Source organism: Eptatretus burgeri, chromosome 1 (genome assembly GCF_056783735.1).
Source record: "Eptatretus burgeri isolate ZD-2024b chromosome 1, Ebu_testis_v1, whole genome shotgun sequence".
NCBI classification, from domain to species: domain Eukaryota; kingdom Metazoa; phylum Chordata; class Myxini; order Myxiniformes; family Myxinidae; genus Eptatretus; species Eptatretus burgeri.
In genome coordinates, this window is record NC_140961.1 from 91314563 (window position 1) to 91341346 (window position 26784).

The 26784-nt window shown below is 42.1% G+C and overlaps 1 protein-coding gene across 1 annotated transcript in view; it reads right to left on the reverse strand.

The window, feature by feature from the left end:
- Nucleotides 1-7378: 7378 nt before the first annotated feature.
- Nucleotides 7379-26784, reverse strand: part of LOC147034943 (extracellular calcium-sensing receptor-like) — a gene marked incomplete at its 5' end in the record, with an annotated part of 379428 nt that continues 360022 nt past the window's right edge. Inside the window, 3 exons of the mRNA XM_085891559.1 lie at nt 7379-8537; nt 15270-15393; nt 15680-15735. Coding sequence (XP_085747685.1) covers nt 8155-8537; nt 15270-15393; nt 15680-15735 — 563 coding nt within the window. The remainder of the gene's footprint in view (nt 8538-15269; nt 15394-15679; nt 15736-26784) is intronic.

A 26784-nucleotide genomic window follows, 5' to 3' on the forward strand; every position in this document is an offset into this window, starting at 1 on the left:
GGTCACAAGCCTCCCTGAATAGGCCAACACTAAACTGGAATGTCGGTGCTTTACTTGCAGGGAAGGATAAATGTGTGTTCCCTGCCTTGGATAGACGCTGAAGCAAGTGTTGAAGTTTTATTTAAAAGCCATAGGGATTTTGAATAAATTGTGAAATAACAATTGTGAGTGGAATATATTCTGAACGTGAAGTCCATTGATGAGACTCGCTATCGCCGGCATTATGAGACAAAAATAAATTGATGAAAAGTGGGAATTTGCCTCCCATTACTCAGCCCGGCAAGCTGAGGTCTTACAAGCAGCTGTTCATACTGCCAGACAAGATTTATGGATACTGGAACCCCCCCCCCCATCCAATTAATATGTGGATTCAAGGGGGGGGGGAATAATGACCCAGAGAAAAAAATGGCCCCAAAAAGCGAGTGTCATTGTCATAACAAAAACCTTGCATCTCGTGTGTGTGTGTGTGTGTGTGTGTGTGTGTGTGTGTGTGTGTGTGTGTGTGTGTGTGTGTGTGTGTGTGTGTGTGTGTTTCACCCACGGCACAGTTGGGAGGGTTGAAATGCAAATGTGTGTGAGAAATGTTTCTAAAATTTTGATTTGAATCATAACCGTTGTACTTAAAATGTGATCGAAATATAGAAATGTGATTGATTTGTTATGATTTTAAGGTGATTTGTAAAGTTGTTGTGTATGATTTGGTACCTTGTGATGAACAAGGATTTGTATCATATACTGGCACTCTGGTAGAGTGATCAGTTAATTGGTAACTTGTTTTAAGCAATCCTTTTGTCCTCTCAAATTGTAGTTAACAAGTGATGACCACACAGATGATTCTCAGATAATTGTGAAGTTTAAAGTCACAACCATCTCCCAAACTCCCATTGGGTGTTTAGCACGTAGGGCGATTCACAAATGATGCATGATCCCTCGGATGGACGTTAAACAAGGCCTGCTGTCTTCATAATTCTGGGAATGTTAAAGTTAATGGATGACATTGGTTGATGGATGTTAAAGACAAATTCCTGCCAAAACTACTGCTGTGAAGGCAATGGCAAACAACCCAGTGTAACCCTTTGATCGATTCAGGCAGGCAAAATTCATTACATATATGAATGAATTGATGTTACCTCTTGCAATGATTGATCTGTTAACGAAGTACATCAACTGGTGAAGAAAATTGGGTTAAAATCCAGACAAAGCTTGTGTTTCTGAGATGGGTAGTGTACAGACTGGATGTCTGGTGCTCCTTAAACACACAGCCGTTGCAGACCTTATCAAAAGAGCATTCCAATCCTTTGCCTGCCAAGGTCTAGCTTTCTGTATGGGAAGCGGACAGAAAAACATATCTGTTGTCTTTATATGGGCCTCTATCTGTCAGGGTAAATTCATCAGATTTAATTGGACAATTTTATTTATTGTCACAATTATAGACGAAAAAGCTGTTTAAGTGAAATTGGATAAATAATGCACTCAAAAGGTGGAGTTTGAACATAATGGCCATCAGGAGTAGCGAATCAGGAGAAAGAGGGACGAGTTGGGAGCTAACTGCAGGTGTCATGACTCGGACGCTAACAGCAGTTCAAATCTCTCATGCTTCCTGCACCAGGCATTGATTTGGTTTTCTCTTTGCTTGTTCCACCACAAAATATGAAGGTATCTTACTCAAGTTAAAACGTGGCCAAAACCAGTTAGTGAAATTTCGTTGCTGCAGGCAATTCCTGTCCCGATCAGTAACGATGTGGTCTCGCCAGTCCGTTTCCCAATCTTATTGTGGTCGTCAGTGTTATTATCCCGTTCCTTCCATTTCTTCCACTTAACCCAGTATCCACACCACTCACTCAGATCAAATGGTATTGCCAACAGAGGTATCCCACTCAAGTTAGAACTCAAGTTTAAAAATTCCACAACAGGGGGTTTTGCCAAATTGTCCTTTGAGAGAGACATTCTGAGAGTGTGAGATTTGTCCAGATTGAAAGACATGTTCCACGTGTTGGACCAGTTTGTGATTTTACCCAGATCTGCAGTGAGCGAAGAAGCTGCTGCTTGCCGGTCTGAGGGATGACAGATGGTACGGCAGAGGGAGGAGTCATCAGCAAATAGATAAAAAGGATTTTCCCGAGAGTCAGAGAGATCATTGATGAAAACCAGAAAAAGAACAAGGCCCAGAACGCTACCTTGAGGAACTCCAGCCTGGACAGGCAGAGGGGATGAAAGAACTCAATTTATGGCCACACGTTGACTGTGACAGGAGAGGAAGTCTGCGAGCCATGAGTGGAGATGGCCTTGGATAGCATCGGAAGAGAGTTTGGTAAGCAGGGCAGGGTGCCAGACCATGTCAAAAGCACGCGATATGTCTAGGGATAATAATAAAAATAATAATTTTTTTAAACAAGTTTTTAAATAAGTTTTTAAATAAAAACAAGGGATATGGCTCTGATTTCATGTCCGGCATTGAGGACCTCCATCCATTGCTGGGAGAGCAGAAGCAGCATATCCAGGATAGAGTGACCTGGTCTGAATCCACATTGATGATCAGAAATCAAGCCATTGGGGAAGAGGAAGGATTTAATGTCTGAAGCGATGATGGATTCCATAACCTTGCTGATGATTGGGAGAAGGCTGATTGGTCTGTTGTTGCAAGGATCTGTTTTTTGCACCTTTTTTATGCAGGGCAGTAATGTTTGCTGATTTCCAAGCAGATGGCAGATGACCTTGAGCAAATGAGAGGGTGAATAGAATAGAGAGACGGTTAGCAAGAGCAGAGGAGCAGGTTTTTCAGACACGTGGGCTCATGCCGTCTGGACCGGTTGCAGAATCAGTCTAGGTTTGACAGCAAGCTCTCCACCTTGTCAGGAGAAAAGGACACAGAGTCCAGGGACAGTTGGGTGTGACTGGGTCAGGGAGGGAGGAGGCTTTGGGTGCATTGGATGGGAGGGGAGGGGAGGGGAGGACAAGGGAGGAGGGGGAGAGGTAAGGAGAGTTGTTGAATGGTTGTGGGGGATTGCAGAACAGCTCGGGGAGAGGGCCGGATGAGGAGGAGAAATGGCTCTTTCGTGCTGGGGGAGGGGGGGCAAGAGAGTGGGCAGAAGGCAGTTGAGGATTTGTGGAGGTGGAGTGATGAGATGGAGATGAGAGGGCATGGGAATGAGGCAAATTTGTGGATGAGAGTGGGGGCAAATTTAAGAAGGGTGGGTGAGAGGGGTGAATGGTCAGAGAAGGGTGAGTGGGGAGAGTTGAGGGAGAAAGGTGAGGGGGGAGTTTTTGAGAAAGGTGAGAGGGAGGCTTGGAGGGAGAAGAGTGTGATGGTTGCTTTGAGAGGGAGGGGTGAGAGGGTTGAGTTGCGACTGAAGTTGGAAAATAAGAATGGTTGATGGAAATTGAACATTCATAATAAACTGGGTTTTTAAATTTTTTTTAGGTCAGAGATGCAATTAGAGACATTTCTTTATGGATGCAATAAAGGTGAATGAAGAGAATGGAGAAAACAAATGCTGTAACAGTTAGATTTTTTAGGCAAGGTATGAATGAAAGGTCGAATTGAGAGCAATCTGTTGAAATAGTTGAAGAGTAGTGCATTATGATACAGTAATGAGTACCATATGTGTGAAAGAGAAAGATGAAGCATGATGAGAGATCATTATTATTATTATTATTATTATGAATTAGTTTTTTTTTGAGAGATTGTCTTCATCAGATTAGGTCATGGAAAGGTTGTAGAAAAAAATTGTGAGCTGAATGGTGAATTTGGATCGGTAATCGCAGAGGGTCAAAACAGATCGCGTGGTTAAGGGAGAAGCATGTGGCTCTGTGAGGTGTATAGTCAAAAGTGAATTTATTTATTTTAAATCAGGATTGTATAACATGCGGAAAATGGAAGGTTGAAGTAAATTCTTGGAGGTGTGTGGTGAATTTGTAACTGTAAACACAGAGTGAAGCTGCTGGGTCGATGAAACGTATCAGCAAGGGGGTGGAGAGAGACACTTGGTTACAGGAGGTGTGTAGATCGAAAGGTTACAAGGAAGATTATTAATTTTTGATGTATTTTTGAAGAATAGGTAAGATTCGGGAATGGAAGGTTGAAGGAAGAAATTGTGAAGGTAATGGCGAGAGTTGGTCAGCTGAAGTAGAATGGAGATGGTGTGCCGGCAGAAGGAGAAAGAAGAAGAAGAGGATGAGGAAGAAGAAGAAGAGGATGAGGAAGAAGAAGAAGAAGGATCGGGACTAATGGGTATGCAAGAACAAAGGTAGTTTTTTTATTTTTTATTTTGATTTAATACAAGAAACAGTGTATTTAGTTGAGAGGGATTGGTGACGTTGGGAAAGTGGGGAAAATATGAATTGAAGGTAATAGAGAGAGAATACAATTAAAGATGATCATACACAAAGAGGGTAAGGACATGTAGGCCTCAAGGAATCCGGTAAGACAAGGGTCGAGGAAAACTCATAAAATAGCACGATTTTTGAAACAAAACCGAACTAGGAACACAGAGTAACATGTAGATGAGAAAATAAACAGTTAAAACGTGACATATAACAATCGGAAACTTAACTTTGAGGAAGTCAGCAGAGAGTCCTGAAAGACTTTGCTATCGCGCCAAACCCAGAACCGGAAGTTGACCCATAATCTTGTAAAGTAATTCATTTTTGGTGTAATTTTGAAACAGTTATGTTCCTTTTTATATTTTTTATTTTCGTTAATTAGAAGATAATCACAAAATGTACATTGTCTATGGGCTTCTGACTGTGTTTTATTCCACTCTATTACATGCAGGACAATTCCCAAATTTGGCTTCTGGAGAATCAGGGAATTCAAGAGGCTCAATATCTAGTATCCCATTCTTCTTTATAAAGTAAAACTTTACTTCAAATAAAATTCATCTTCAGTATCATCTTCGGTACATTCATTGGTGCTTTCACAATAATCTATAAAACTACTTTTATAATTATCATTTGAGCACAATCTCTCATTATCATATCTGTCTTCTGTTCCAACAGAGATGTTATCATCACTCATAATCTTCATAACCTTCACTTGAATAATGACTCGTATTTAATTTGTATAAAAAACATTACCATCTATATCCATATATATTTTTTTGTTAACAAATTCAACAACCACATTTTTTATATTAAAGGTAATTTTAAAATGGACCTTCACTACTACTGAACAAAATGTCATTTCACCTGACATATTAACATCCTTCATTTCATCAAGATTTACATCTTTAGGGTTGTTGAAAAAAATACAAATTTCTCTTTGCATATTGCTGATGGTCTTATCTTTTATTTTTAAAGATTCATCCATAAGGTTTTTCTTTTTTGATATGTTTACTTGTTTCTTTGCATTTTCTAGTTTTGGATATATTGCCATAAGCAGAGGAGAAACTTTTGTTAGAGCTACTTTAATTGATGTTTTCCAGATATACTAATCCACTGAAGGAAATTGAAGAACTCATATTATTCACCTTTATTTATTATGCAATAGTTGTGATATTTATCTTTGTTCAATTGCATATATCTTCGACATATTTCTTAGTATCTTTTATAAATGCAGAGATTGAGTGAAACTTGTCTTTTGTGTCTTGATACATTGTATTTATGAAGTGAAAAAAAGTTGGTGGGTAAAATGGTTGTAAGCACAGATTCACCGGTAAATTAAACGGAATTTTCATTAAGAAAATTTTAGTTTCAATGGATAGCATTTATAAATTACCGTGAGATTTTCATCAAGAAAATTTTATTTGAAGCAAAGTTTTGCTCGATAAATATGGTGAATACAACGTACTGTGACATTTGTAATCATGAATATAAACGTTATAAAAACAACTTCAAACCAACAAACACATTAATCTTTTCAGACAAATATCTCAATTTGAATGAGAAACAAAACATTGTGATGTCTGTTCTCAGGATGTCTTAAAAGAGAGTAATAAAAATACACCTTCAATCACAAAAACATGTAAACAACATTGAGAGAAACTTGAAGAAAAATATGAAGAAAATTGTATTTGAGTGAATTGTCATTGAGACAAAACCATTTGAAATAGCAACTCCTCACAGATGTTTTAAAGATTGGATAGAGGTAAAACTTATAAGATTTAATATTGGTGTAAGATCCTTTTGGGAAGCGATTCATATGTCAAAGGATTCAATTGTCAAGGTTGTTAGTAAAATGTTGAAAAAGCATAAATTATTCAAAATATATATATTGGAGCTTCCTTTACCTTCTCAAGAGAAGATATTGTTATTGAAGAAAAATATATGAGAATGAATCCACCACACCTTATTAAATCAATTGATAACTTTCTTAATGGTGAATGAATTCTTGAAATTTTAATGTCTGACATTTGAAAATGATAAATGTATGCTCCATTATTTTTCTGGGTCATAACGGTGATGTCATGGCGTTCGGCTTTGGTTGGAGAATGGGTTTCATATCATCATTACTGATCCCGACCGTATTCAATTAATGGCTCCAGGTATGTGTGATTGAGTGAGATATAATGTTCCTGTGTGGCACGTGGGGGTTATCGCTCCCGGGACGTGCAGCAAAGGCTGTATGGGACACGATCCTGAAGACAAAGACAGAAAGATCTCATAGGTTTTAGTTCTCCATCCGGATCCATCCACATAAAGGGGGCTAAAGGCGAGTGTTGCCATGAATATTCGTATATCCTTTAAAAGTTTTCTTCTCAGAAACTGACAACCGGATCCAGACCAAACTGGCCATGCAGCATCATGACCATGCTGTAACCTTAAGTTGTGCTCCCCATGGCCATATCTTCCCTGGAAAGGGGGCCACGGCCACCCTCCCCTAATTCTTCATATTCAAAAAAAAATATGTTCCTCACAAACTAGATGACAGATATTTACCGAATTTGATACAATGTAACAGAACGGTAAGGTCTCGTGGGGTTATGCTCCCACATTGGAATTTGCCCCTGATAAGAATCTCAAGGGGGGGGGGAGATGCCTCAAACTTGGGTAATTTATTTTAAAATCTTCTCAGAAACCAACAGCCAAATGCAGAACAAACTCTTCATTAAATATAAGGACCATGCTGTTCAGTTAAGTTGTGCTCCCCACAACCGTATCATTTCAGGAAAGGGACCATGGTCCTTCCCTCCAATTCACCCCCCCCCTTGCCGCCATTGGAGAAATAACCGACACTCCCCCACGAGGCTATTTTTCTTTTTATTGTAATGTGACTTTTCAGCTTCATGTCGCCATTCTTATCTACAGCTTATAAGTTTTGAAAGTCAGAAATAACAACAAAAAAAGCCCATGATGTTTGTGAATTTTATCCCCCTCCCCCCCCCCCCCACACTGGAAGTTTTACAAATCACACTCTGGCTGAATGGGCTTTTCCAGTTCTTCTTTCACTGTGTACTCTGTAACTTTCAGGAATGTCATTTATTTTTCTGCATTTGTGTTGCAAAATAACCACCAACACAGAATTTTGTACAACACAACTTTTTACAACATTTATTGAGTAAATCTGAATATTAAAAAAGTCAAAGTGTCCATAAATTTTCATTGGAAAAAAGGTTGATGGTGTTTATTTTTAAGAAGCGCATAACATGTAGGAAAATACATACAGCATAGAATCCCATAACCCACTGCAGTGACAGCGACCATTTCTGCGGCTACAGCAAACTGTCCATAGGTTGTGCTGTATGCGAGAATGAATGAGGCAAATATCAGGATGCAAAATATCATACTGAAGCTCACAAACTTCGCCTCATTCGTTTCAGCTGAAATTTTCTGGGCTTTCAAGGCCATTCTTAAGCAAGTAATTGTAAGTAAACCGAGGTAAGCCAAAGAAGAAGCAGGCCAGGCCACAGATGCTCCTGAGCATTCAATAATTACAGTACCAGGTCGCTGATTAGTGTTTCTGGAGGGTGAACTGTGGCCAAAAATAACCCATCCTGAACATATAATTATCTGAGGACATATGCAGAAAATAATCCATAAATTGCTTTGACAAAACTTTTTCAACTTGAAAGTTCCATTGAAAGTCTTATTTCCTGTTTGGGAACATTTAGGTTTCAAAGTATCATTTCTACTCATACTTATTGTTCAAATATAGCATACTTTATAATATCGAATGGAAAAGCACATGTTTTTATCAAATCAGAACACAACACACAACTAACCATGCATGAAAATGATGACCTGAAGAAGACAAGAAATGGCAAGTATAACAAGAGTTGATGCAATGGCTTCCCTCCACTGGCAAACTGCTTCAGAAGGTCTCCCAACAAAAAGTAGATTACTTAAAAAGCAGCCAGCAAGTACCACCAAAAGTATACTTTGAATCTTGAAATTGGTACTTCCATAAACAGGTCTATTTTGATGCAGGAACATAAGCTTACAGATTACTATGGCAAGAATAATCCCCAGCATATCAAAGGCAAGAAGTGTACATGCAAGTGGGTTGCTAAAGGCCAAAAATTCCTCAGGCATTGGCATACATTTGTCATGTATTTCATTGGACAAAAATTCCTTCTTACAGCGGTGACATTCTTGAGAATCTGTTAGGATGGTGGGAGTAATAAAGAAGAAATGAGAGCTGTTGTTTTTATAACTATAAAATTCCAGATCAAAGCAAAAATGGTTTAACATTCAGAACAAAGCAAGCCAAGCAAAACCCATAGCCAATCTTGCTTTTTCTTAACCTTTTCCAAGCACAGTGCAGCAATTAAGTATACAGGCCTATCAGAATATTTTAAAATGAACGCAGGGTCATAAATATTGTTGCGGCTCTGCAAAGCCAGCACTCCTCCAAGGCAATGGCATCGAACATATAGCAATCCCGAGAGAGTTATCTCGTTCGTATTCGTTTAGTTAGCTCATCCATATGTCTAGTGGGTAAATGGGACAAGATGCATTGTGTCGAGCTTTTAGTTCGGTCTTCAATCCCTTATCCTTTCATTTAGCTTACTTCCTTTTATTTCACACAAAACGATGCATACATGCACATCAGGCCAGTAACGCTATCTGTGTAGCATCAAGAAGGCACAGCAATCGCCACATTTGCATATGCGCTCCATTTCCTGTTCAAAAGGTACACCATAAACAAACTGACGCCTCGTCTCAGACACTCACCACACTCACCACAAGGCTACAACCCTCACCATAATTCTCACAATTCCTTCTAAAAATCCCTGCACCAACCTATGCTCAACCTTTTAACCAGCCACTTCAACTTCCTCACTGCAACCACTGCCATCACTTCAACGCCTTCAACATAAATTCCGCAGCACTTCCTCTACCTCACAACAACCACTACAAACTGTCCCCACCAAAGATTACTCCCTGGAGGTTCACCACAGTCTCTGAGGATGCCAGGGGAATGAAGGACATTAAGAGCCGGGGTATTTCGCCGTGTAACTTGAAGCGCAAATATGCACTGGGGCTCATTCATTGACATCTGGGTAGCCCTGGCACTCCGCTAAATAAGATCGGTCAGATGGAGTTTAGCACATGTTAATGGCCACAGAGAGCTCCCAAAGACCCTCAGCCAATGTTAATTATATAGCTGTGTCACGTGGCCAGCCTGGAGCATAACTGAAGCCATTTTCGGCTATGGAGTCTGGCGGGGCAAGGCTGCAGCTCGGTGTGACATCCACACACCAATGGTGATGCGTGTAAAGCCTCTACCAAACCGAGCATCATCTAACCCGAGAGGGCAGCACAACTGAGTGAGGCGAGCAGGGTGGAGCGAGCATTGCCAGGATCATTTCCGGGTCATCAGCATTTGGATTTGATGGCATTCCACAGTCATTCGACAAACATTTACAGACTTTCTCATACGTGTTCCCATTAAACTATCCTCTCAAGCATCTTCTCTCCCATCTGATTGTCTCATCCACTGTGGAAGCAAAAACTAAAATTCGCTAACAGCGCTCCCAACCAAAAGTAAAACGATATCTACCCCGCTAATTTAAGCAAGAGTAGACCTGGTCTCAGGTGGGTCTGCTCTTTCTTATTGCTAAATTAGTGGAGTGTATCGAGTTTTACTTTGGGTTGTAAGCGCCTTCTTCTTTAAATTTGCCTGAGAACAAGTCTACTCTTGCTTATTTGGTTTCGGGAAGTTAATTGGTTTCCGGTCGTTTATTATCACATATCCTTTCTCCATTTATTGTGGGATTGTCAGATGGACAAGCAACCGTAATGGGTGGGGAGTGTCCAAGTTATTTGATTTGAAGGCTTGAATTTAAGGGCATGAAGAGCTAACTATTCCATTATTTCAATGAGCTAATGAATAAATATGTAATGACAATGTAACGATTTGCCCTTTTGCTTTGAAGAACAGGAATGAAAGGGGCGACGGGCGTAATGTGTGCTTGAGGACTTTGGGTGGTGCGGTGTTTTAAAGACAGATTTCAATCTTACGGCCGCCTTGTTGGTGCTCACTGCAATGTGAATGCAAAGACGCCTCTGAGCTGTCATGTTCACAACCACTATGCACTCCCTATCAGTGTTCCATTTATTTTAAAACTACCAAAGTGACAGTTAAAAGGATTTTGAGCCGATTGGTGTTACGGCTTTGTGAGGATCGGCCTCAGCAATCGAGACTGCAGTCTGTAAACTTATGCACTGCACAAATAGCGACGCGGAATTCTCTTAGGCAGAGGTTAACCCTGTTGTTTGAAATTTGTCCAAGGTCAACATTTATTTTTACCGATCTACATACATATTCATTGGGAAAAGATAATTTGTTGGGGTCGTTTATTGTCACATATCCTTTACACATATCTCGTGGGATTGTGAGATGGACAGGCGACCATGATGTGGTTGGGTAGGGGGTTTGAAAGCTTGAAATAGGTGGGGGGGTGGGGTGGGTGGGTGGGGATTGGCATTCTCTCAAGCAGGACTTAAACATATTCCATAAATCGTCTTTGCTTTGTCCGAGGTCATTCTTTAATTTTAATGGTGTTTATATGTGCATCAGGAAGATCATTGCTTTCATGTTTATTGTCACATATATTTTCTACACATCTTGCTTGTTTGTGAGTTGCATAGGCAACTGTGATGGCCCATGACATGGTCATGGTCACATACCTTTTCCGCATATCATTTCGACTGTGCTTTCTGTGAAGTCGCAGATGACAAAGAGTTAAATATTCCAAAATTTCAATGACTTGATTATTTTGATCATGCTTTCCATGAAGTCACTAAATGGCATGAAGAGTTAAAATATTTCACTGAAGAAATATGCAATGACGATATAACAATTTGCCCTTTTGGTTTGAAGAACGGGAATAAAAGGGTAGTGAGGAGCAGTCTTACATAAGAATAATTTCGTAGTGGGGGACAGCATACAATTTCAATCAGAACTCTGTGTGCCACATTACCAAGTGTTTCAACGTGATGCAAAACCTTTTTGTTTTTTGTAAGTTTCAAAAACAACTCCTCCCTGTGGGGGAGTTGAGGGCTTTACGTCATATTTTGTATTCAATAGGATTTCCACGAGTTCCTTCTAGTAATAATAATAATAATAATAATAATAATAATAATAATGATAATAATAATGCGTGTGTAATGCACCAGGGCAATTCCTGAGAATGGTCAGGTCGCTATAATCACGGAATATCTTGGGATCCTCACTGCTTTTATTCTTGTTGGACCACCAATTTACCACCATTTTTTCTTTTCAGTGGAATTACCCACAGTGGAATGAACGAGTGGTTCAGGATCCATCACCCTGAGTGAGTGGTTCGTGCTCCATCAGCCTGAGCGAGTGGCTCGTGCTCCATCACCCTGAACGAGTGGTTCGTGTTCCATCACCCTGAGTGAGTGGTTATATACTCCGTCACCCTGAGTGAGTGGTTCGCGCTCTGTCACCCTGGGTGAGTGGTTCGTGCTCCGTCACGCTGAGTGAGATGTTGTGAAATAACCGATTTCTGAGCCATTTGCAGTATTAACGTGTTTTCTAAATTATTGAGCCAAATCTTTTTTCCACCCATCACATGCAGCTGTTTATAAAGAATAATGTTTGTAAACATATCCCTCAAACTTCTATGTACATATATGCAACGTTGTTTTTTGGTGAAAGCTACTCAAGGTTTCTGGGTTGTATACAGTAAGTACTGTCATTGGTAAACACACTGTCTCCAACCTGCCGATTCCCCAAAAATTGCCGATATCGGCTAAACACGTGCGTGTGTGTGTGTGTGTGTGTGTGTGTGTGTGTGTGTGTGTGTGTGTGTGTGTGTGTGTGTGTGTGTGTGTGTGTGTGTGTGTGTGTGTGTGTGTGTGTGTGTGTGTGTGTGTGTGTTGTCCATTAAGCATAACATTATTTCTGCCAACTCTACTACCCCCACCCCTCTCTCTATTTGTCCCATCCTTTCTCTACACCCTCCCAATACAGTGCAGTTCCCTCCTCCCACATCTCCTCTATCACACTCCCCCCTCCTCTCTCTCCCTCTCTCTCTCTCTGTCTCTCTGTCTCTCTGTCTCTGGACATATCCGGACGGTTGTTATATCTGGGCCGGGTTTGTTTTCAGATGTGTCCTGGCGATGTTTATGTCCAGATAGGAGTTTGTCTACAGACGTGTTCAAGCAGTGTTTGTCTTCACCTGGCGGACACATTTGGAGTCAGGCTGGCCGGTGTTTGTCTCCGGACATGTCCGCGCAGTGTTTGTCTCTGGCCAGCTTGGCTCCGGATGCATCCGGGCGGTGTTTGTCTCCGAACAGCTTGGCTCTGGATGCGTCCGGGCAGTATTTAGGTTTGGACGGGAGTTTGTCTCCGGACTTGTCTGGACAGGAGTTTGATCCAGATGGGAGTTTGTCTCCAGGCTGTGTTTATAGTATGACCAGTACAAAATGGATTTCAGACACTATTTCGTTTCCATCTTCACTGTTAATCTATGCAGTCATTTTGATGAGACGGTATGAATCGTAATTAACTCTCCACCACATGTCTGTCTTTCCTTCCTCTGACCTCACAATGTCTTCCCTTCCCCCACCCATCCTCGCTCGCACTCCCTCCTCTCTCCTTTCCCCTCCACCTCTGCACTCTCCTCCACCCATCTCTCCCTCTTCCCCTTTCTTTTTCTCCCTCCCTCCTTTAGTTTTACTGCCAGGGAAGGGACGGGTGGTATTTGCTAGTAATTAAATAAGACTGGTAATGATCTTCAAAAGGGATGTTTTAATTAACACAAACAAATCTTGGAGTTTCCTTCGTTTGCATGCAATGTTTTGGAGCATTAGGTTTCATGGTTTTGGAGTTATGGTGGAGATGGATGGACGGACAGACATTCACATTTATTACCCTGAGCTCGTGAAGCGAAAAAGTGGGATTAAGTGATCGGTCGTGTTCATGGACCCTACGTATGTGTCTGCATTTTTTAAAATTGATTTTCTCAGCAACTTTTAGTCTGATTGACACATAATTTTCCAAATAGGTCCATCTCCTCCTGTCGAAGTTTGCAGTCATAAGTATGATGTCACAAGTCACGTGGTACAGGCACCATCTTAGAAAAACTTTAAAACTTTGCACCTCTATATCTCTGAAACCACCCCATGGAAAATTTTTTTACACATGACTCATTGTTAACTACTCCCCATGGGAAATATGATGTATTAATGTCAATGTCACCACTGTCTTCATTATGACATCATAATTCGACAAGCACAACGCTTGAATTTGACAAGTAATGAAAAATATTTTTATTTGCAACTGTTGGTCCAATTGACACAATTTTGACCACAGGTGCTCCTCCTCCTGTCGGAATTTATAATGATAATGACTTTGTAGGTCATGTGGTGTAGGCACCATCTTGGAAAAACCTAAAACTTTGCACCTCTATATCTCTGAAACCACTCCATGGAAAAAAATTTAAACATGGCTCATTGTCAACTACTCCCCATGGGGAATAAAATATGTTAATAATTATGTTATCGGTGCCTTCATTATGATGTCATAATTCCACAAGTGCAACACTTGATCCGGTCAGTATGAAAAAAAAATCGCAATTGTTGAAATGCTAACCGATCAATGGGAAACATTAACTAATTGATAAACTACCTTATGGGAAATATAGTTTGATAAAAGTGACATCATCAGTCACTGGTCTGGCACCTTGTTGGATCAAGGAAAAAAAAAAACAGAAGTTGGCTTGCACCAAGTCTTTCTCAAGACTGTGCAGGATAAGTATTCTATGAATACCATCTAGTTGGTATAGGTATACGTAGGGGATAAATTACGGAAAATAAGAGAAGGTATGAGAAGGAAAGGAGGTGAACAGAGTTCGGGAGAGAAGGGAAAGAATATTGGGAGGATATAGGAGTATGGGGATATAATATAAGGAAAGGAGCAGAGAATGCAGAGATGGTAAAGTAAAATTCTGCCATGTTGGTGTAAAAAATAAATAGATGACTCCAAAAGTAAAGGACATTCAGCAGAATGTCTGAGTGTTGACATAAAGGATGGGATGCAAAGGGAATTAGCCAAGGAACTTGCTTGAGATGTATCATTGTGGGCATCAGGGGTTCTTCTTGTGAACGCCCCTCAAAGTAATTTACTGGATCATGACAACATTGGCATCCAGATCAGCAAACGTATAGCTAAACAAGTCTGAAAAAACATTTTATGCCTCTGTTGGCGAAGTTGCCTGAGGCATTATATTTTCGGGTTGGCAATCCATCTGAATGTTCATCCGTATGTCACCTCCATGTTAATTTTATCTGCAACCGCTTATCCGATTGACACAAAATTTTCACCCCAGGTGCGAATACTCATGTAGAATGTTTCAATGATTTAAAAAAATGAGATTATTTGGACCTCTGTATTTCCAAAACTGCCCCATGGAAATATTGAAACTGGGCACATGTCATGTACTCCCCAGGGGAAATGTGATATTTTGATGTCATTATTTAATACGTCAAACACTTTATCCAATCAGTATGAAAATTTTTGAGGGTCATCTAAGGCTAAATTGTAGAGGGGAAAAAAATTGATGACGTCATCAGTCTCATCGATTGGCAGCCATATTTTATTATGTGGGTGGAGGCATATCTGGCGGCACATGACTTTGAAGAGTGCCCTTCTCGTTTTTAATGAAAAAAAAAAAACATTTTTGGATGAAATCTCCAAAAAACAACCAAACAAGGAAGGAATGACAATGTAGGAATGACACTACAATAAAGCACCATATTCCTTATATGGATTGCCATCTCAACATATTTTGACATTGACAGCAACAAATATATAGGCCCCCAGCCAGGGCTGACAACAGGTTGACGGCTAAGAATCTCACCAGTGATATTTGAAAATTCTTTTTCTTTGCAAGGGATGCAATAAAAGCAGCAAAAAGGTTCCCCTTTGCGAAAAGCTTTACGTGTTCCAGGAGTACACGAGTTTGTACAGATTGAAAATGGGACCTGAAATCCAGACAGTGGTCATAGGAGCAGTGCATTTTTGACTTTCATTATTTTAAAATTTTAGATCATTAAGACCATCACTATTTTGCATTCAAATTTTTACTTTTATGTCACCTCATTATTTTTATAATTCCATGCAATTTCCTTTGAAAAAATCAGCAATTGTTCTGATAAGGCAGTGGATGCATCATATATTCCTACAACATCGAATTCAAGTCCTCCAATGATATTTTCCTTCCAGTTAATAACATCATACATTGCTGGAGGATCTCCATTTTTATCAAACCTGAAGGCTTGGCTGGAATTCAAGAAGAATCTCACCATCTTCAGGTAGTACAAAAACTAAGAAAAATGGGAATAACAACATTCTTAATGCTTGTACATGTCTATGAAGTTAAATTTAATCACAATATATATATATATATATATATATATATATATATATATATATATATATATATATATATATATATATATATATATATATATATATATATATATATATATATATATACATAATATATATTACTTGCAATATATATTATATATACATAATATATATTACTGGCAATATATATTATATATACATAATATATATTACTTGCAAATACCACCCATCACTTCACTGACAGGAACACTGAGATGTTGGGGGGGGGGAGAGAAAGAGGGAGGATATAGTGTGGGGGGAGAGAAAGAGGGAGGATATAGAGTGGGGTGGGGGAGAGGAAAAGAGCAAGGAGGGAGGGGGAAAGAGACAGGAGGGAGGGGGAAAGAGACAGGAGGGAGGGGGAAAGAGAGAGGAGGGAGGGGGAAAGAGAGAGGCAGGAGGGAGGGGGAAAGAGAGAGGAAGGAGGGAGGAAGAGCAAGGAGGGAGGGGGAAAGTGCAAGGAGAAGGGTGGGGGGGAGAAAGAAGAGGGAGGGGGAAAGAGCAATGAGGGAGGTGGAAAGAGAGAGGGGAGAGTGACGAGGATGGGAGAGTGAGGAGAAAGAGAGAGTGAGGAGGAAGGGAGACTGAGGAGGAAGGGAGAGTGAGGAGGGAAGGGAGAGTGAGGAGGGAAGGGAGAGTGAGGAGGAAGGGAGGGAGGAAGGCAAGGCAGCGAGAGGTGAGAGGAAGAGAAGGCAGACAATGTGGTAGAGCGTAAATTATGATTCATACTGTCTCATCAAATTATTCTTCATGGAATAACAGTAAAGATGGAAACAAAATGTATGAAATCCATTTTCTACCAGTCATAATATAAATACCACTCAGAGACAAACACCGCCCAGTGCGTCCGGAGCCAAGCTGTCCAGAGACAAACACTGCTCAGATTTCTCCGGAGACAAACTCCCGTCCGGACATTAAAACCACCCAGACACAAACTCCTGTCTGGACATAAACCCTGCCCGGACACGTCCGGAGACAAACTCCCACCCGAACACGTCTGGAGATAAATACCATCCGGACACATCAAGAGCCAAACCCCATCCGGACATAATCACCATACAGATGCATATGGAGATACGTGTCTGGAGACAAACTCCCGCCCAGACCGAAATACCGCCCAGACTCATCCGAAGCCATGCTGTCCGGAGACAAATACTGCCCAGACGCTTTTCGGAGACAAACTCCCTTCCAGGCATAATCACCACCTGGATGCGGCCGGAGACACACTCCCGTCCAGACATAAACACCTCTCAGACACGTCCGGAGCCAAGCTGTCCAGAGACAAACACCACTGGGACATGTCAGGAGGCAAACTCCCATCCGGACACGTCCAGAGACAACCCTGTCCACAGACATAGCCACTATTCAGACACATATGGAGATAATCACAGTCTAGACATTATGACCGTCCGGAGACAGAGAGACGGAGACAGAGACAGAGGGAGAGAGGTAGGTGTAAGTTGAGAGGGGAGGCAGAGAGGATTAAGATTGGGGAGCTATGGGTTATGTGGGGAGAGCAACACCTCACCAAACGTTGATATTTACTGAAGGAGGGAGGTGTGTGAGAGACTTTTGATTTTTGTATGCCTTTATTTGTCCAAGCTTAAAAACAACAGTTACACATAACATTCAAAACAAGTCATAATATAAAGGTCAAGTTCACAGTTAAAATGAAATAATATGATCATCATGGTCTACTTTACACAATGCACTCTTGTAACACCATTTCTGCTTAAACAGTTCTAGATTATTTATGTTTTGGTGAAAATATAATTCTGCACGTAATCTGGCCATGGCGAATGCCTTAAAAACCGTTAAAATATTGTTATCAGCATCAGAGTTTGCAAGAAGTTCAACTTTCCTTGTTTTATAAATTGATCGTTTCCCTTCAGCTCTTACAAAATTGGCGAGAGCAGATTCAACAGGATTTTTGGAATTTAGTGGCAATCCAAAAATAAAAGTATGCAAGGAAAATAAAATTTTCATGTGACAGCAGAATTGTGGTAATGAAGTAAAAAGTTGGGTCAGTCTTGCACAGTCAACATAGGTGTGGGGTAAATCTTCAGAGGCCATACAAAAGGGGCACAAAATGGAATTGAAAACACTAAAATGATGCAATAAAACATTCGTAGGTAAAATCATAAGTATAATTCTCCAAGAGATCTCACCAGTCCATATTACAATCGGTGGGACATACATGGTAGCCCATTTTGGGCATGGGGGAGACCCAGGAGGCAGCATCCCCTTCCATCGGGATCCAAAACTATCTTTGCACACATAAGGATACTGTATGATAACACAAAGTTAGTACAGGCACTTTTTAGCAACACTCGGAAGTGGAGAGGAAGACAGGGTCACAGTTTCTCTTTCTGCAAGTGATGTTATGCGTAGCTGCAGAAAGAAGGCCGTGTTAGGGTGAGTTGCCAACAGCAGCCAGGAAAGGAAAATAATAAAAAAAATCCACCAAACAAAGGACGATTGAGGGCACTGAAGAGGCCGAAGCATTGATTGCCTGCTGCTGCACTCATCCACGAATGTTGTCTTTATTGTGTTCTCTCCTCAAGTCACAGGTCCTGGGCCATGGGTAATGTAAATATTAGAAATGCATGTAGTTCTAACTCACCTGTTTGTTTGTTTTCGTTCCAATTTCCAGCAATGCAGATAAGTTGTTCGTATGAGTCTGTTAGTTCAGTTACGCAATGCACGAGGTTATTTATTTTTGGGACATGTATTTGAAATGTCGCACTCAGGGATCCGAAGGTAAAATGTATGAGGGGAACCTACACCTGCATGCCACACGAATGTTAACGACTCGGGTCGAGTCTAGCAAAAGGGAGAGGGTTAGTGTTGCGGTTCTCGGAACCGCATGCATACAACAGATAGGTGTCCCAAGACAGTTATTCCATTATTTCAAGTGCAGATAGTCCCTTTCCTTCTGTTTAGCGGGACAACAAGCGAGTGTGTTGCGATGATCTAATAGCTAGGGTTGCTTCAATCATTTTTTCCTTCATTTCGTCCCCACTCTTCTTTTCGTCTGATTAATTCCTGAGGTAAATCAGCCACGCACGCCTTTGCTGTAAGGTGGGGCCTCATGTAGCCCAGCACGTGCGGCGCCGCGATGATGGAACTGCTGTACAGATCCTCGTTCCCGGGTGAGCCATAAACCCTGCGTGTGCTGCGAGTCATTTGTGCTTGGCAGTGCGGGGTTGTCCACTCGAGCTTCTGATGACCTGGGGAAGATTGCCGGTTGCATTAAAAAGGCATGCGAATAAATACTTCTAAAGAGGCTGCACAAATGGTGTTTTTCACGGCATGGGAAATACAGCCAGCACGAAGCCAACGCTGCACGAAACGCATATGGAGGCCAATAAAGATGACTCCACGCCATGTTTGGCAGGATACGAGTGTGCGAGTAGAAGTGGCTTGTTCCTTTTTAACCTCAATATCCAACACATATTGGTGTTCGCCCCGCGCACACGCTATCGGAGTCGTGTGAACGCGAGCACTGGCCACGTGCGTAATGGCGGAACCACACGCACTGTATGGAATGTGCTCGAAAGCAGACACGTATGCCGCTCGTGAGACGTCCACGGATTTATACATGATGATGTACCTTCAGCCCTCGCTGGCAGCAGTGGATTCTCCAAGGATGGTAAATGTCTTCTCGTCTCTATGGCCAGCGAAGCTGCGATCAAGCCGAGGAATGGACAGTGCGGGCCACGTTGGCGCGCGCGGAGCGAGTGCCTTGATCGACGCTAGTCTAACGCCCGAGCGGGCATGCGGGACCCTCGACCAGTCGCCTGGGGGTCCTTGCAGGATGATTCGCGTGCCAATTTCGGTGTGGGCGATTCCATGTCATGTGGGGAAAAATCTGCATGTAATTATAAAAATTACGAAAAGGGAGTAATTGATGATAATTATTAACACAAAGTTAGAAATACAAGGAGGGAAACGCCCCAATCGCGAACCCTCACTGGTACCACCGCATATGCTCTCTCGACTCTCACTCTCTCTGGCTCAATAGTGGGGGGGGGGGGGTTAGCTTGAAAGGAGAATACACAAAGACAAAGCACAAATAGTGTAGCAGCATAGCAAACCTGTTGTGCATTTTGTGATACAAGCACCAAATTTGGCACAAATGTACATTAATATGTTGCGAACATTTTCAGATATTGGGCCACTTGAAATTCTCTCTTTATGTCCGCCATATTGGATTTCAAAATGGCCACCACTTGAAATCTACATTTGCTATTATCTCTGGACGTAATGCAGCGATTGACTTGATTCTGGTATCTAAATGCATGTTTTTTGGGGCAATGAATCCAATGGTACCATTTTCAACTTAATATTATCTATCACAGTCTGTTATATAATTTTATTTCGAAATTATCTAGGCAAATATTGGATTCAACACAATACTTTGAAAAGAATGTCTTTGTTCTGTAAATGTCTTAGGTATAATACTGGCATGCTACATGGTCTATTATTTGAGGCTAGGTGTACTGGTATCTGAGGCTAGGTATATACCGGTACTGAAGATACGTGTACATAAACAGTGTCATGTTAACAAGTTCAGCATTGCCACAAGTACATGTATGTTGTTGACTCATCGTCATGTGCAGTCCCCTTCACACACAGAGGGCTGTGCACTGAAGGGCAGCCTTTTTGCACTTGCAGCATCTCACGCACCCTTTCTTGCACTTGCAAGAAACCAGCTCAATGCAGCTGTGAGCTGCCTCAGTTAGCATGGTCCAGTAAGGTGTGTACTGTCCTTCTCCAGTACTTGACCAACCCCAGTTGGTTGGTGGAGGGAGCTCTGGTGCTGGCAGCAGTATCTGACCCCACACATGTCCACCTTGATACACTGCCCTCTTGACATGTTCTTCCAGAGCTGCCTTCGTGGGAGGGATGAGCTGCACATTGTTCTTCCTTGCGAAGAGTTTCCTCCTGGCCTTGTCAATGTCTGTGCATTTGCTGGTTCAATCATACAACAGGATCACGAACCTCTCGATGATGCGCATTGCATCGTCTAGTATGTCACGAGGTGCAGAGGACAGCAGCAGCAGCGCCTCAGTGAGTTCTGGCAGTACCATCCAGACTGCCCACGCAGTCTTCTTGCCATGTCTATGAAAACTAGGCACAGTGTCGCATCCAGTTAGAGCGTGGAACATTGGCAGTGCACGAGCCTTCTCTCGTCACAATCCAGCTGCTATTTCGTGTGCTTCTAGGTATCGGAAACTCTGGCCTGTTCCGAATGCCAGCCACAGTTTGTCTTCTGGTTGCAACTCCTGTGCCAGGGACACTGCCAGCACCACAACATCGGTGTCTACAGTCCGGATGAGTATTGCATGGTGTCCATGATGGACTGCGTGAGATGCATGCAGCAACATCCGAGTGTCAGCTTCTTCATGGTTACATGGGGCGAGTGAGGTCAGATCTGGCAGTAGTGGCTTGCTGAGCACTGCCTCTCCATCAGTAATGACGAGTTGCTTATCCTCCTGGTCAAACCATTCCATGAGAGCTGCTGAGAGGAACCTGAACAGCTCGGTCTTGTTGCTGTCCACTCGTAGGAAGTTCTGCCAGTTTCCTAGTATGGCTGCGGCAGCCACCACACGTCTCAGCACACCTTGTCCCCGCTTTGCACGTGTACTACCTTTCAGTGAATCAGCAAGGTAAGTATCCCAGACCAGATCCAGGCGTGACACTGTTTGCAGCTTCGTGGACATATATGGGATGAAGATCTGTTGTGCATACTCATCAAAGGTCTTTGATGCAGCCGGTTTCAGCATCTGGACGATGGCTGCTCCATCAAGAACAATACAGGTCGTGACAGGAGTCTCCGTCTTTGCGTCGGAGACTTCTTCCAAGCATGTGAGAAGATCACTCTTGGTACCAGTGCAGAGGCTTACACCATCAGACAATGCAGGAGGACATGCCTGATTCTCGTGCCAAAAGAACTCCTCAAGGTTTCCATCCCTCCTCTGCCAGCCAATGTACAGGCGTGCAAAGAGTTCACGGTCATTCTTGATGGAAGCGAGCTGTTGCTGACCTATGCTCTGGCTTCTTGGAGTGGAAGTGCTGAACACCTTCAGCTTGTTACGAGGAATGGGTGCGTCCACTGCCTTTGTTCTGTCCAACAGACACTCTCTGGTGAAAGCCTCGAACTGCTCTTGGCCAATCCTCTTGGCATTCATCACCGTCTCCACAGCAGCAGGATCTGTGATCTCCTTTGTGTCCAGTTTGACTACATCCTGACTCTCCTCCTCGAATGGGTTGCCCATCTCCTCTATGACACCGACGAGAGAGCGAACATCTTTCACAAATGAGGCCTGTACACTTGGCGTCTGATCATGATGACGTGTGTCTGCTGTTTGCCATCTCCAGTGTTGGTTCCCATCCTGGAATTCTTCGATGACCCTGGCAACTTCTGATCCCGCAACCATCCAGTGACGTAGGGCACTTGGGTTGTCAGTGAGCCCAACTTCTCCACCTTCTCCTTTGATAGAGGCATTATTCTGTTCATGTGCCTGGTCAATCGAGATTGAAGAGAACACCCTCTGTGTTTTCTGAACGGTGAAGTGGCTTTCCCTGAATTTCCTGGCTGCATCTGGGTGTTTGATGGTGAGTTCGGCCATGTCCTTCAGGTGCACTGGTATCCACCTAGCATAGTGGGTGTGATCCAGTGCATGGAACCAGGGGACCAGCTTTGTCAGAGCATCGAGGTACATCATTAACGATCCCTGCCTGAGAGAACGCACATACACTAGAACCAACAGTTCTAGTTCCAGCACGGTTGCCCAGTAGTGAAACTGGGGGATGTCTTCTCCTCTCTGTCAACACCAGTCTTCAAACTCTGGAAGGTCCTCTGCATCCCTGGTTTCTCCCAGACAGTAGTGGTTGTAGGCATGGTGTCGCAGGATGTACAGTGCTGCTGCAGTCACTTGATGTGCTCTTCTTGTGCGCAAGACATGGAATGCTCGCAGGAATGAGTCAGCTGTCCCTGCTGTCGCAATCTCGGCTTGCACAAGTGCTTGCACCCAACCACTCCCTTTCAGCCAGTCCCCCAGTGTCCTCAGTGCCGCCATCTCTATGTGGAGGCCACCAAACATCACCACTATCTGGTCTTCACCATAGCTCTCTGGCCACTTCCACTGTATCTGCTTGGCCAAAGCAAACAGTGGCTGATCAACGGTGACCACTGGTGTTTGTCCAGGATTCAGGTGTTCCACAGCATTCTTCACGACGTCCATTGAGTGCCGGATCATGGCCACTGTGTGGGATCATGTGTGAGTGCCAGATCATGACCACTACCATTGGATTCCTTGCCCCCCAAAAAATACATTTAGATCCCAGAATCAAGTCAATAGCTGCATTACGTCCAGAGATAAGAGCAAATGTAGATTTCAAGTGGCGGCCATTTTGAAATCCAATATGGCGGACATAAAGAGAGAATTTCAAGTGGCCTAATATCTGAAAATGTTCGCAACATATTAATGTACATTTGTGCCAAATTTGGTGCTTGTATCACAAAATGCACAATTCTTTTGAATATTTTGGCTAAGCCGCCCCACTAAAAGGGGAGGGTGGGGAGACAAACCACCAACACGGACAGCTACAAAGCCCCAAAACAAGGAGATGCCATGACACTGCACTCAGCTCACGAATGGTCAGGGGGGGGGGGAGAGATAGAGATAGAGATAGAGATAGAGATAGAGATAGAGATAGAGATAGAGATAGAGATAGAGATAGAGATAGAGATAGAGATAGAGATAGAGATAGAGATAGAGATAGAGATAGAGATAGAGATAGAGAGAGAGAGAGAGAGATAGAGATAGAGATAGAGATAGAGATAGAGATAGAGATAGAGATAGAGATAGAGATAGAGAGAGAGAGAGAGAGAGAGAGAGAGAGAGAGAGAGAGAGAGAGAGAGAGAGAGATTTTTTTTTAATTAGGATGGGGGAGCAAGGAGGGGACAGTGAGAGAGAAGGGTGGGTGGGGGGAGGAAAAAACAAAGACAGGTGAGGTATGGAGGTAGGGTTAGCAAAGAGAATGATTTGTGACACTTAATGACCGAACACGCAAAAAAAAAAAAAAACGTCAGAACAGCTGTACACACAACGACACAACATAGTTTGTAAAGTAATCTGCTGGCACATCTGCAAAAGCTTTGATTTTCCAGTTCCAGAAAAAATTTGGGAAAATGAACCAAAAGCAATCACTGAAAACATTGAAGTACTGCTCACGTAAGACCTAATCATCCCATTGAGCGTGAACATAAAAAAACAAACCATTGAGAATAGATACAATACTTACGTACAAAAAAAAGAGAAGAAGGCATTGCTAAATGAGGTGTTAATGCCAGTGATTTTGGACTAACGATGCAGAAATCAAGAAAATGACCAAATACCCAGACCTTATGCAAGAAGTGAAAATATCCTGGAAGCTGAAGAATGCCAAAGTTGTACCAGTGATGACGAAGAACTTCACGGGAGCGATGAAGAAGAACCTCACACACATAATAAAAACCATCTCTGGGAATAATATTACAAACGAACTGCAGTGGGAAGCTGTCCGGGGCACAGTAACGACCCTGAAGAGAGCCCTCAGCACAAAATTTTGAGAACAGAAAACATCATGGCTTGGTCCATGAATCGTGAAATTACCGCTTACCGAAATGAAGGTGGATGTTTTGAGAACGCCCTGGGAGGACTCTATTCCACATTCTGAAACCAACATAAGTAGATACCAATCAACTACACACACACACACACACACACACACACACACACACACACACACACACACACACACACACACACACACACACACACACACACACACACACACACACACACACACACACACACACACACACACACACTTCCGTTATGGTAATACAGTTTATATACGTACACACGAATAAAAGAAATTAAAAAAAAAACCACAAACATTTTCCTTTATACAGATTTCTTTGAAAGAGGAATTCAAATGGGAAATTAGCGAAATTCAATAAAAAAAAACTATTTATCAAGACACAGAGCACAAAATATATCAAGGCACAGAGCACCTTATTGTTTTTATATATGTATCGATGTCGACGTGAGGGGTGGATTATATTTAGTCATCACGCAAAAGGATAAGCAAAACGATGTCCTGTAAAAATAAATTGCACATTTTCAGCGGATAAGACATCTCCCCGAGATACCAACCGCACAGCACTGCTGCGCCCAACACATGCGGAAATGTATTTCTGTCTCATTGATGTTCCCTTGAGAGGACGGATACTTTTATCAAAATGAACGACCAAGCAGCTTGGAGAGCGCTCGCCAAGTGACTTAAGCACTCAAGCAAGCACTCCAACGAAATGGTTGTTAAGAAACGGCTAGTTTGGCACACATTAGCAACACATTAAACGTACACCTCCTGGAGATGCCCGAAATGTCAAGCCACTAACGCTGATGTCTCCGGATGTTTATAAGCATTGCAAAGTACCCAGCAATTCATAGCTATGATGAACAGGCATTCGATAATATGAGTGTAAAAAGTGAAAACAACAACTTTATCATGAATAAATTGTTGCGGCCTGTTCCAAGTCAAGACGTGGTTGAGCATTCCAGAAAACATGGTGCCTTCAGACCTCAGCGTGGTTATTCAGGCAACACCTTCAGACCCAGAGAGTGAGGTGGTCAAGGATCACCTGATGAAGGAAATAATTATATAAGGCCATGAATTATCTTCAAAAGGGGTGTTTTAATTAACCCAAACATCCAATTTTCACTCTTGCACTTCCTTGGAGTTTTCTTGGTATGCCTGCAAAGTTTCAAGCTGCTAGACTTTATGGTGTTGGAGTTATGGAGGAGGCACACACACACACACACGTTGCCTTTTATTAGTGTATATATATATATATATATATATATATATATATATATATATATATATATATATATATATATATATATATATATATATATATATATATATAGACACACACACACACACACACACACACACACACACACACACACACACACACACACACACACACACTGTATTTTACAATATATTATACTGTTGGGGGAGGGAGGGGTCTACCGGTTTGCTCTCTACTTGTCGGTCCTTCTGTCCCACCTGTGGTTTTTCAGACTTTTCCCATACCCTTTAATAGATTCAATTGAAACTTAGTACATGGCTTTATTATGATGTTATAGAACAAGTGTGAGTTTAAGGGTGTTTTGTCAACTTTTCACAGCGCTATGCCCTTTTTGGGCTAAGAAAATATCACACTGATACGGGACATGTGTTGCAAAGCAATTCTCACTCTTGTTGCAGATGCATTGCCTTCAGAAGTATTCACACCCCTTGATTAGTCACATTTTTGTTGTGTTTCAGCCTGACTTTAAAATGGATTAAATTTATATTTTTTGTCACCGATCTCCACAATATACCCCATCATAAAAAGTGAAAACACGTTAATAGAAATCTTTACAAATTTATTGAAAATGATGTCCAGAAATATCTAATTTCCATATTATTCAGCCCTCTGAGTCGATACTTTGGAGACGTGCCTTTGGTAGCGATTACAGTCTTCTTGGATATGGCTGTATGAGCTTTGCACATCTGGATTTGGGGAATTTCTCAATTCTTCCTTGCAGATTTGCTCAAGCTCTGTCAAGATGGATGGGGAGCGTCAATTAATAGCAATCTTTAAGTCTTTCTATAGATTTTCAATGGGATTCAAGCCTGAGCTTTGATTGGGCCACTCAAGGGCTTTCGCATTCTTGTTCTGAAGCCAATTCATTGCGACTTTGGTTGTATGCTTGGGGTCATTGTCTTGTTGGAATGTAAATCTTCATCACAGTCTCAGGACTTTTGCACTCTGAAGCAGGTTATCCTCAAGGATTTGCCTGTATTTGTCTCCATTCATTGTGCCCTCTCTCCTTTCAATTCTCCAAATCCTTGC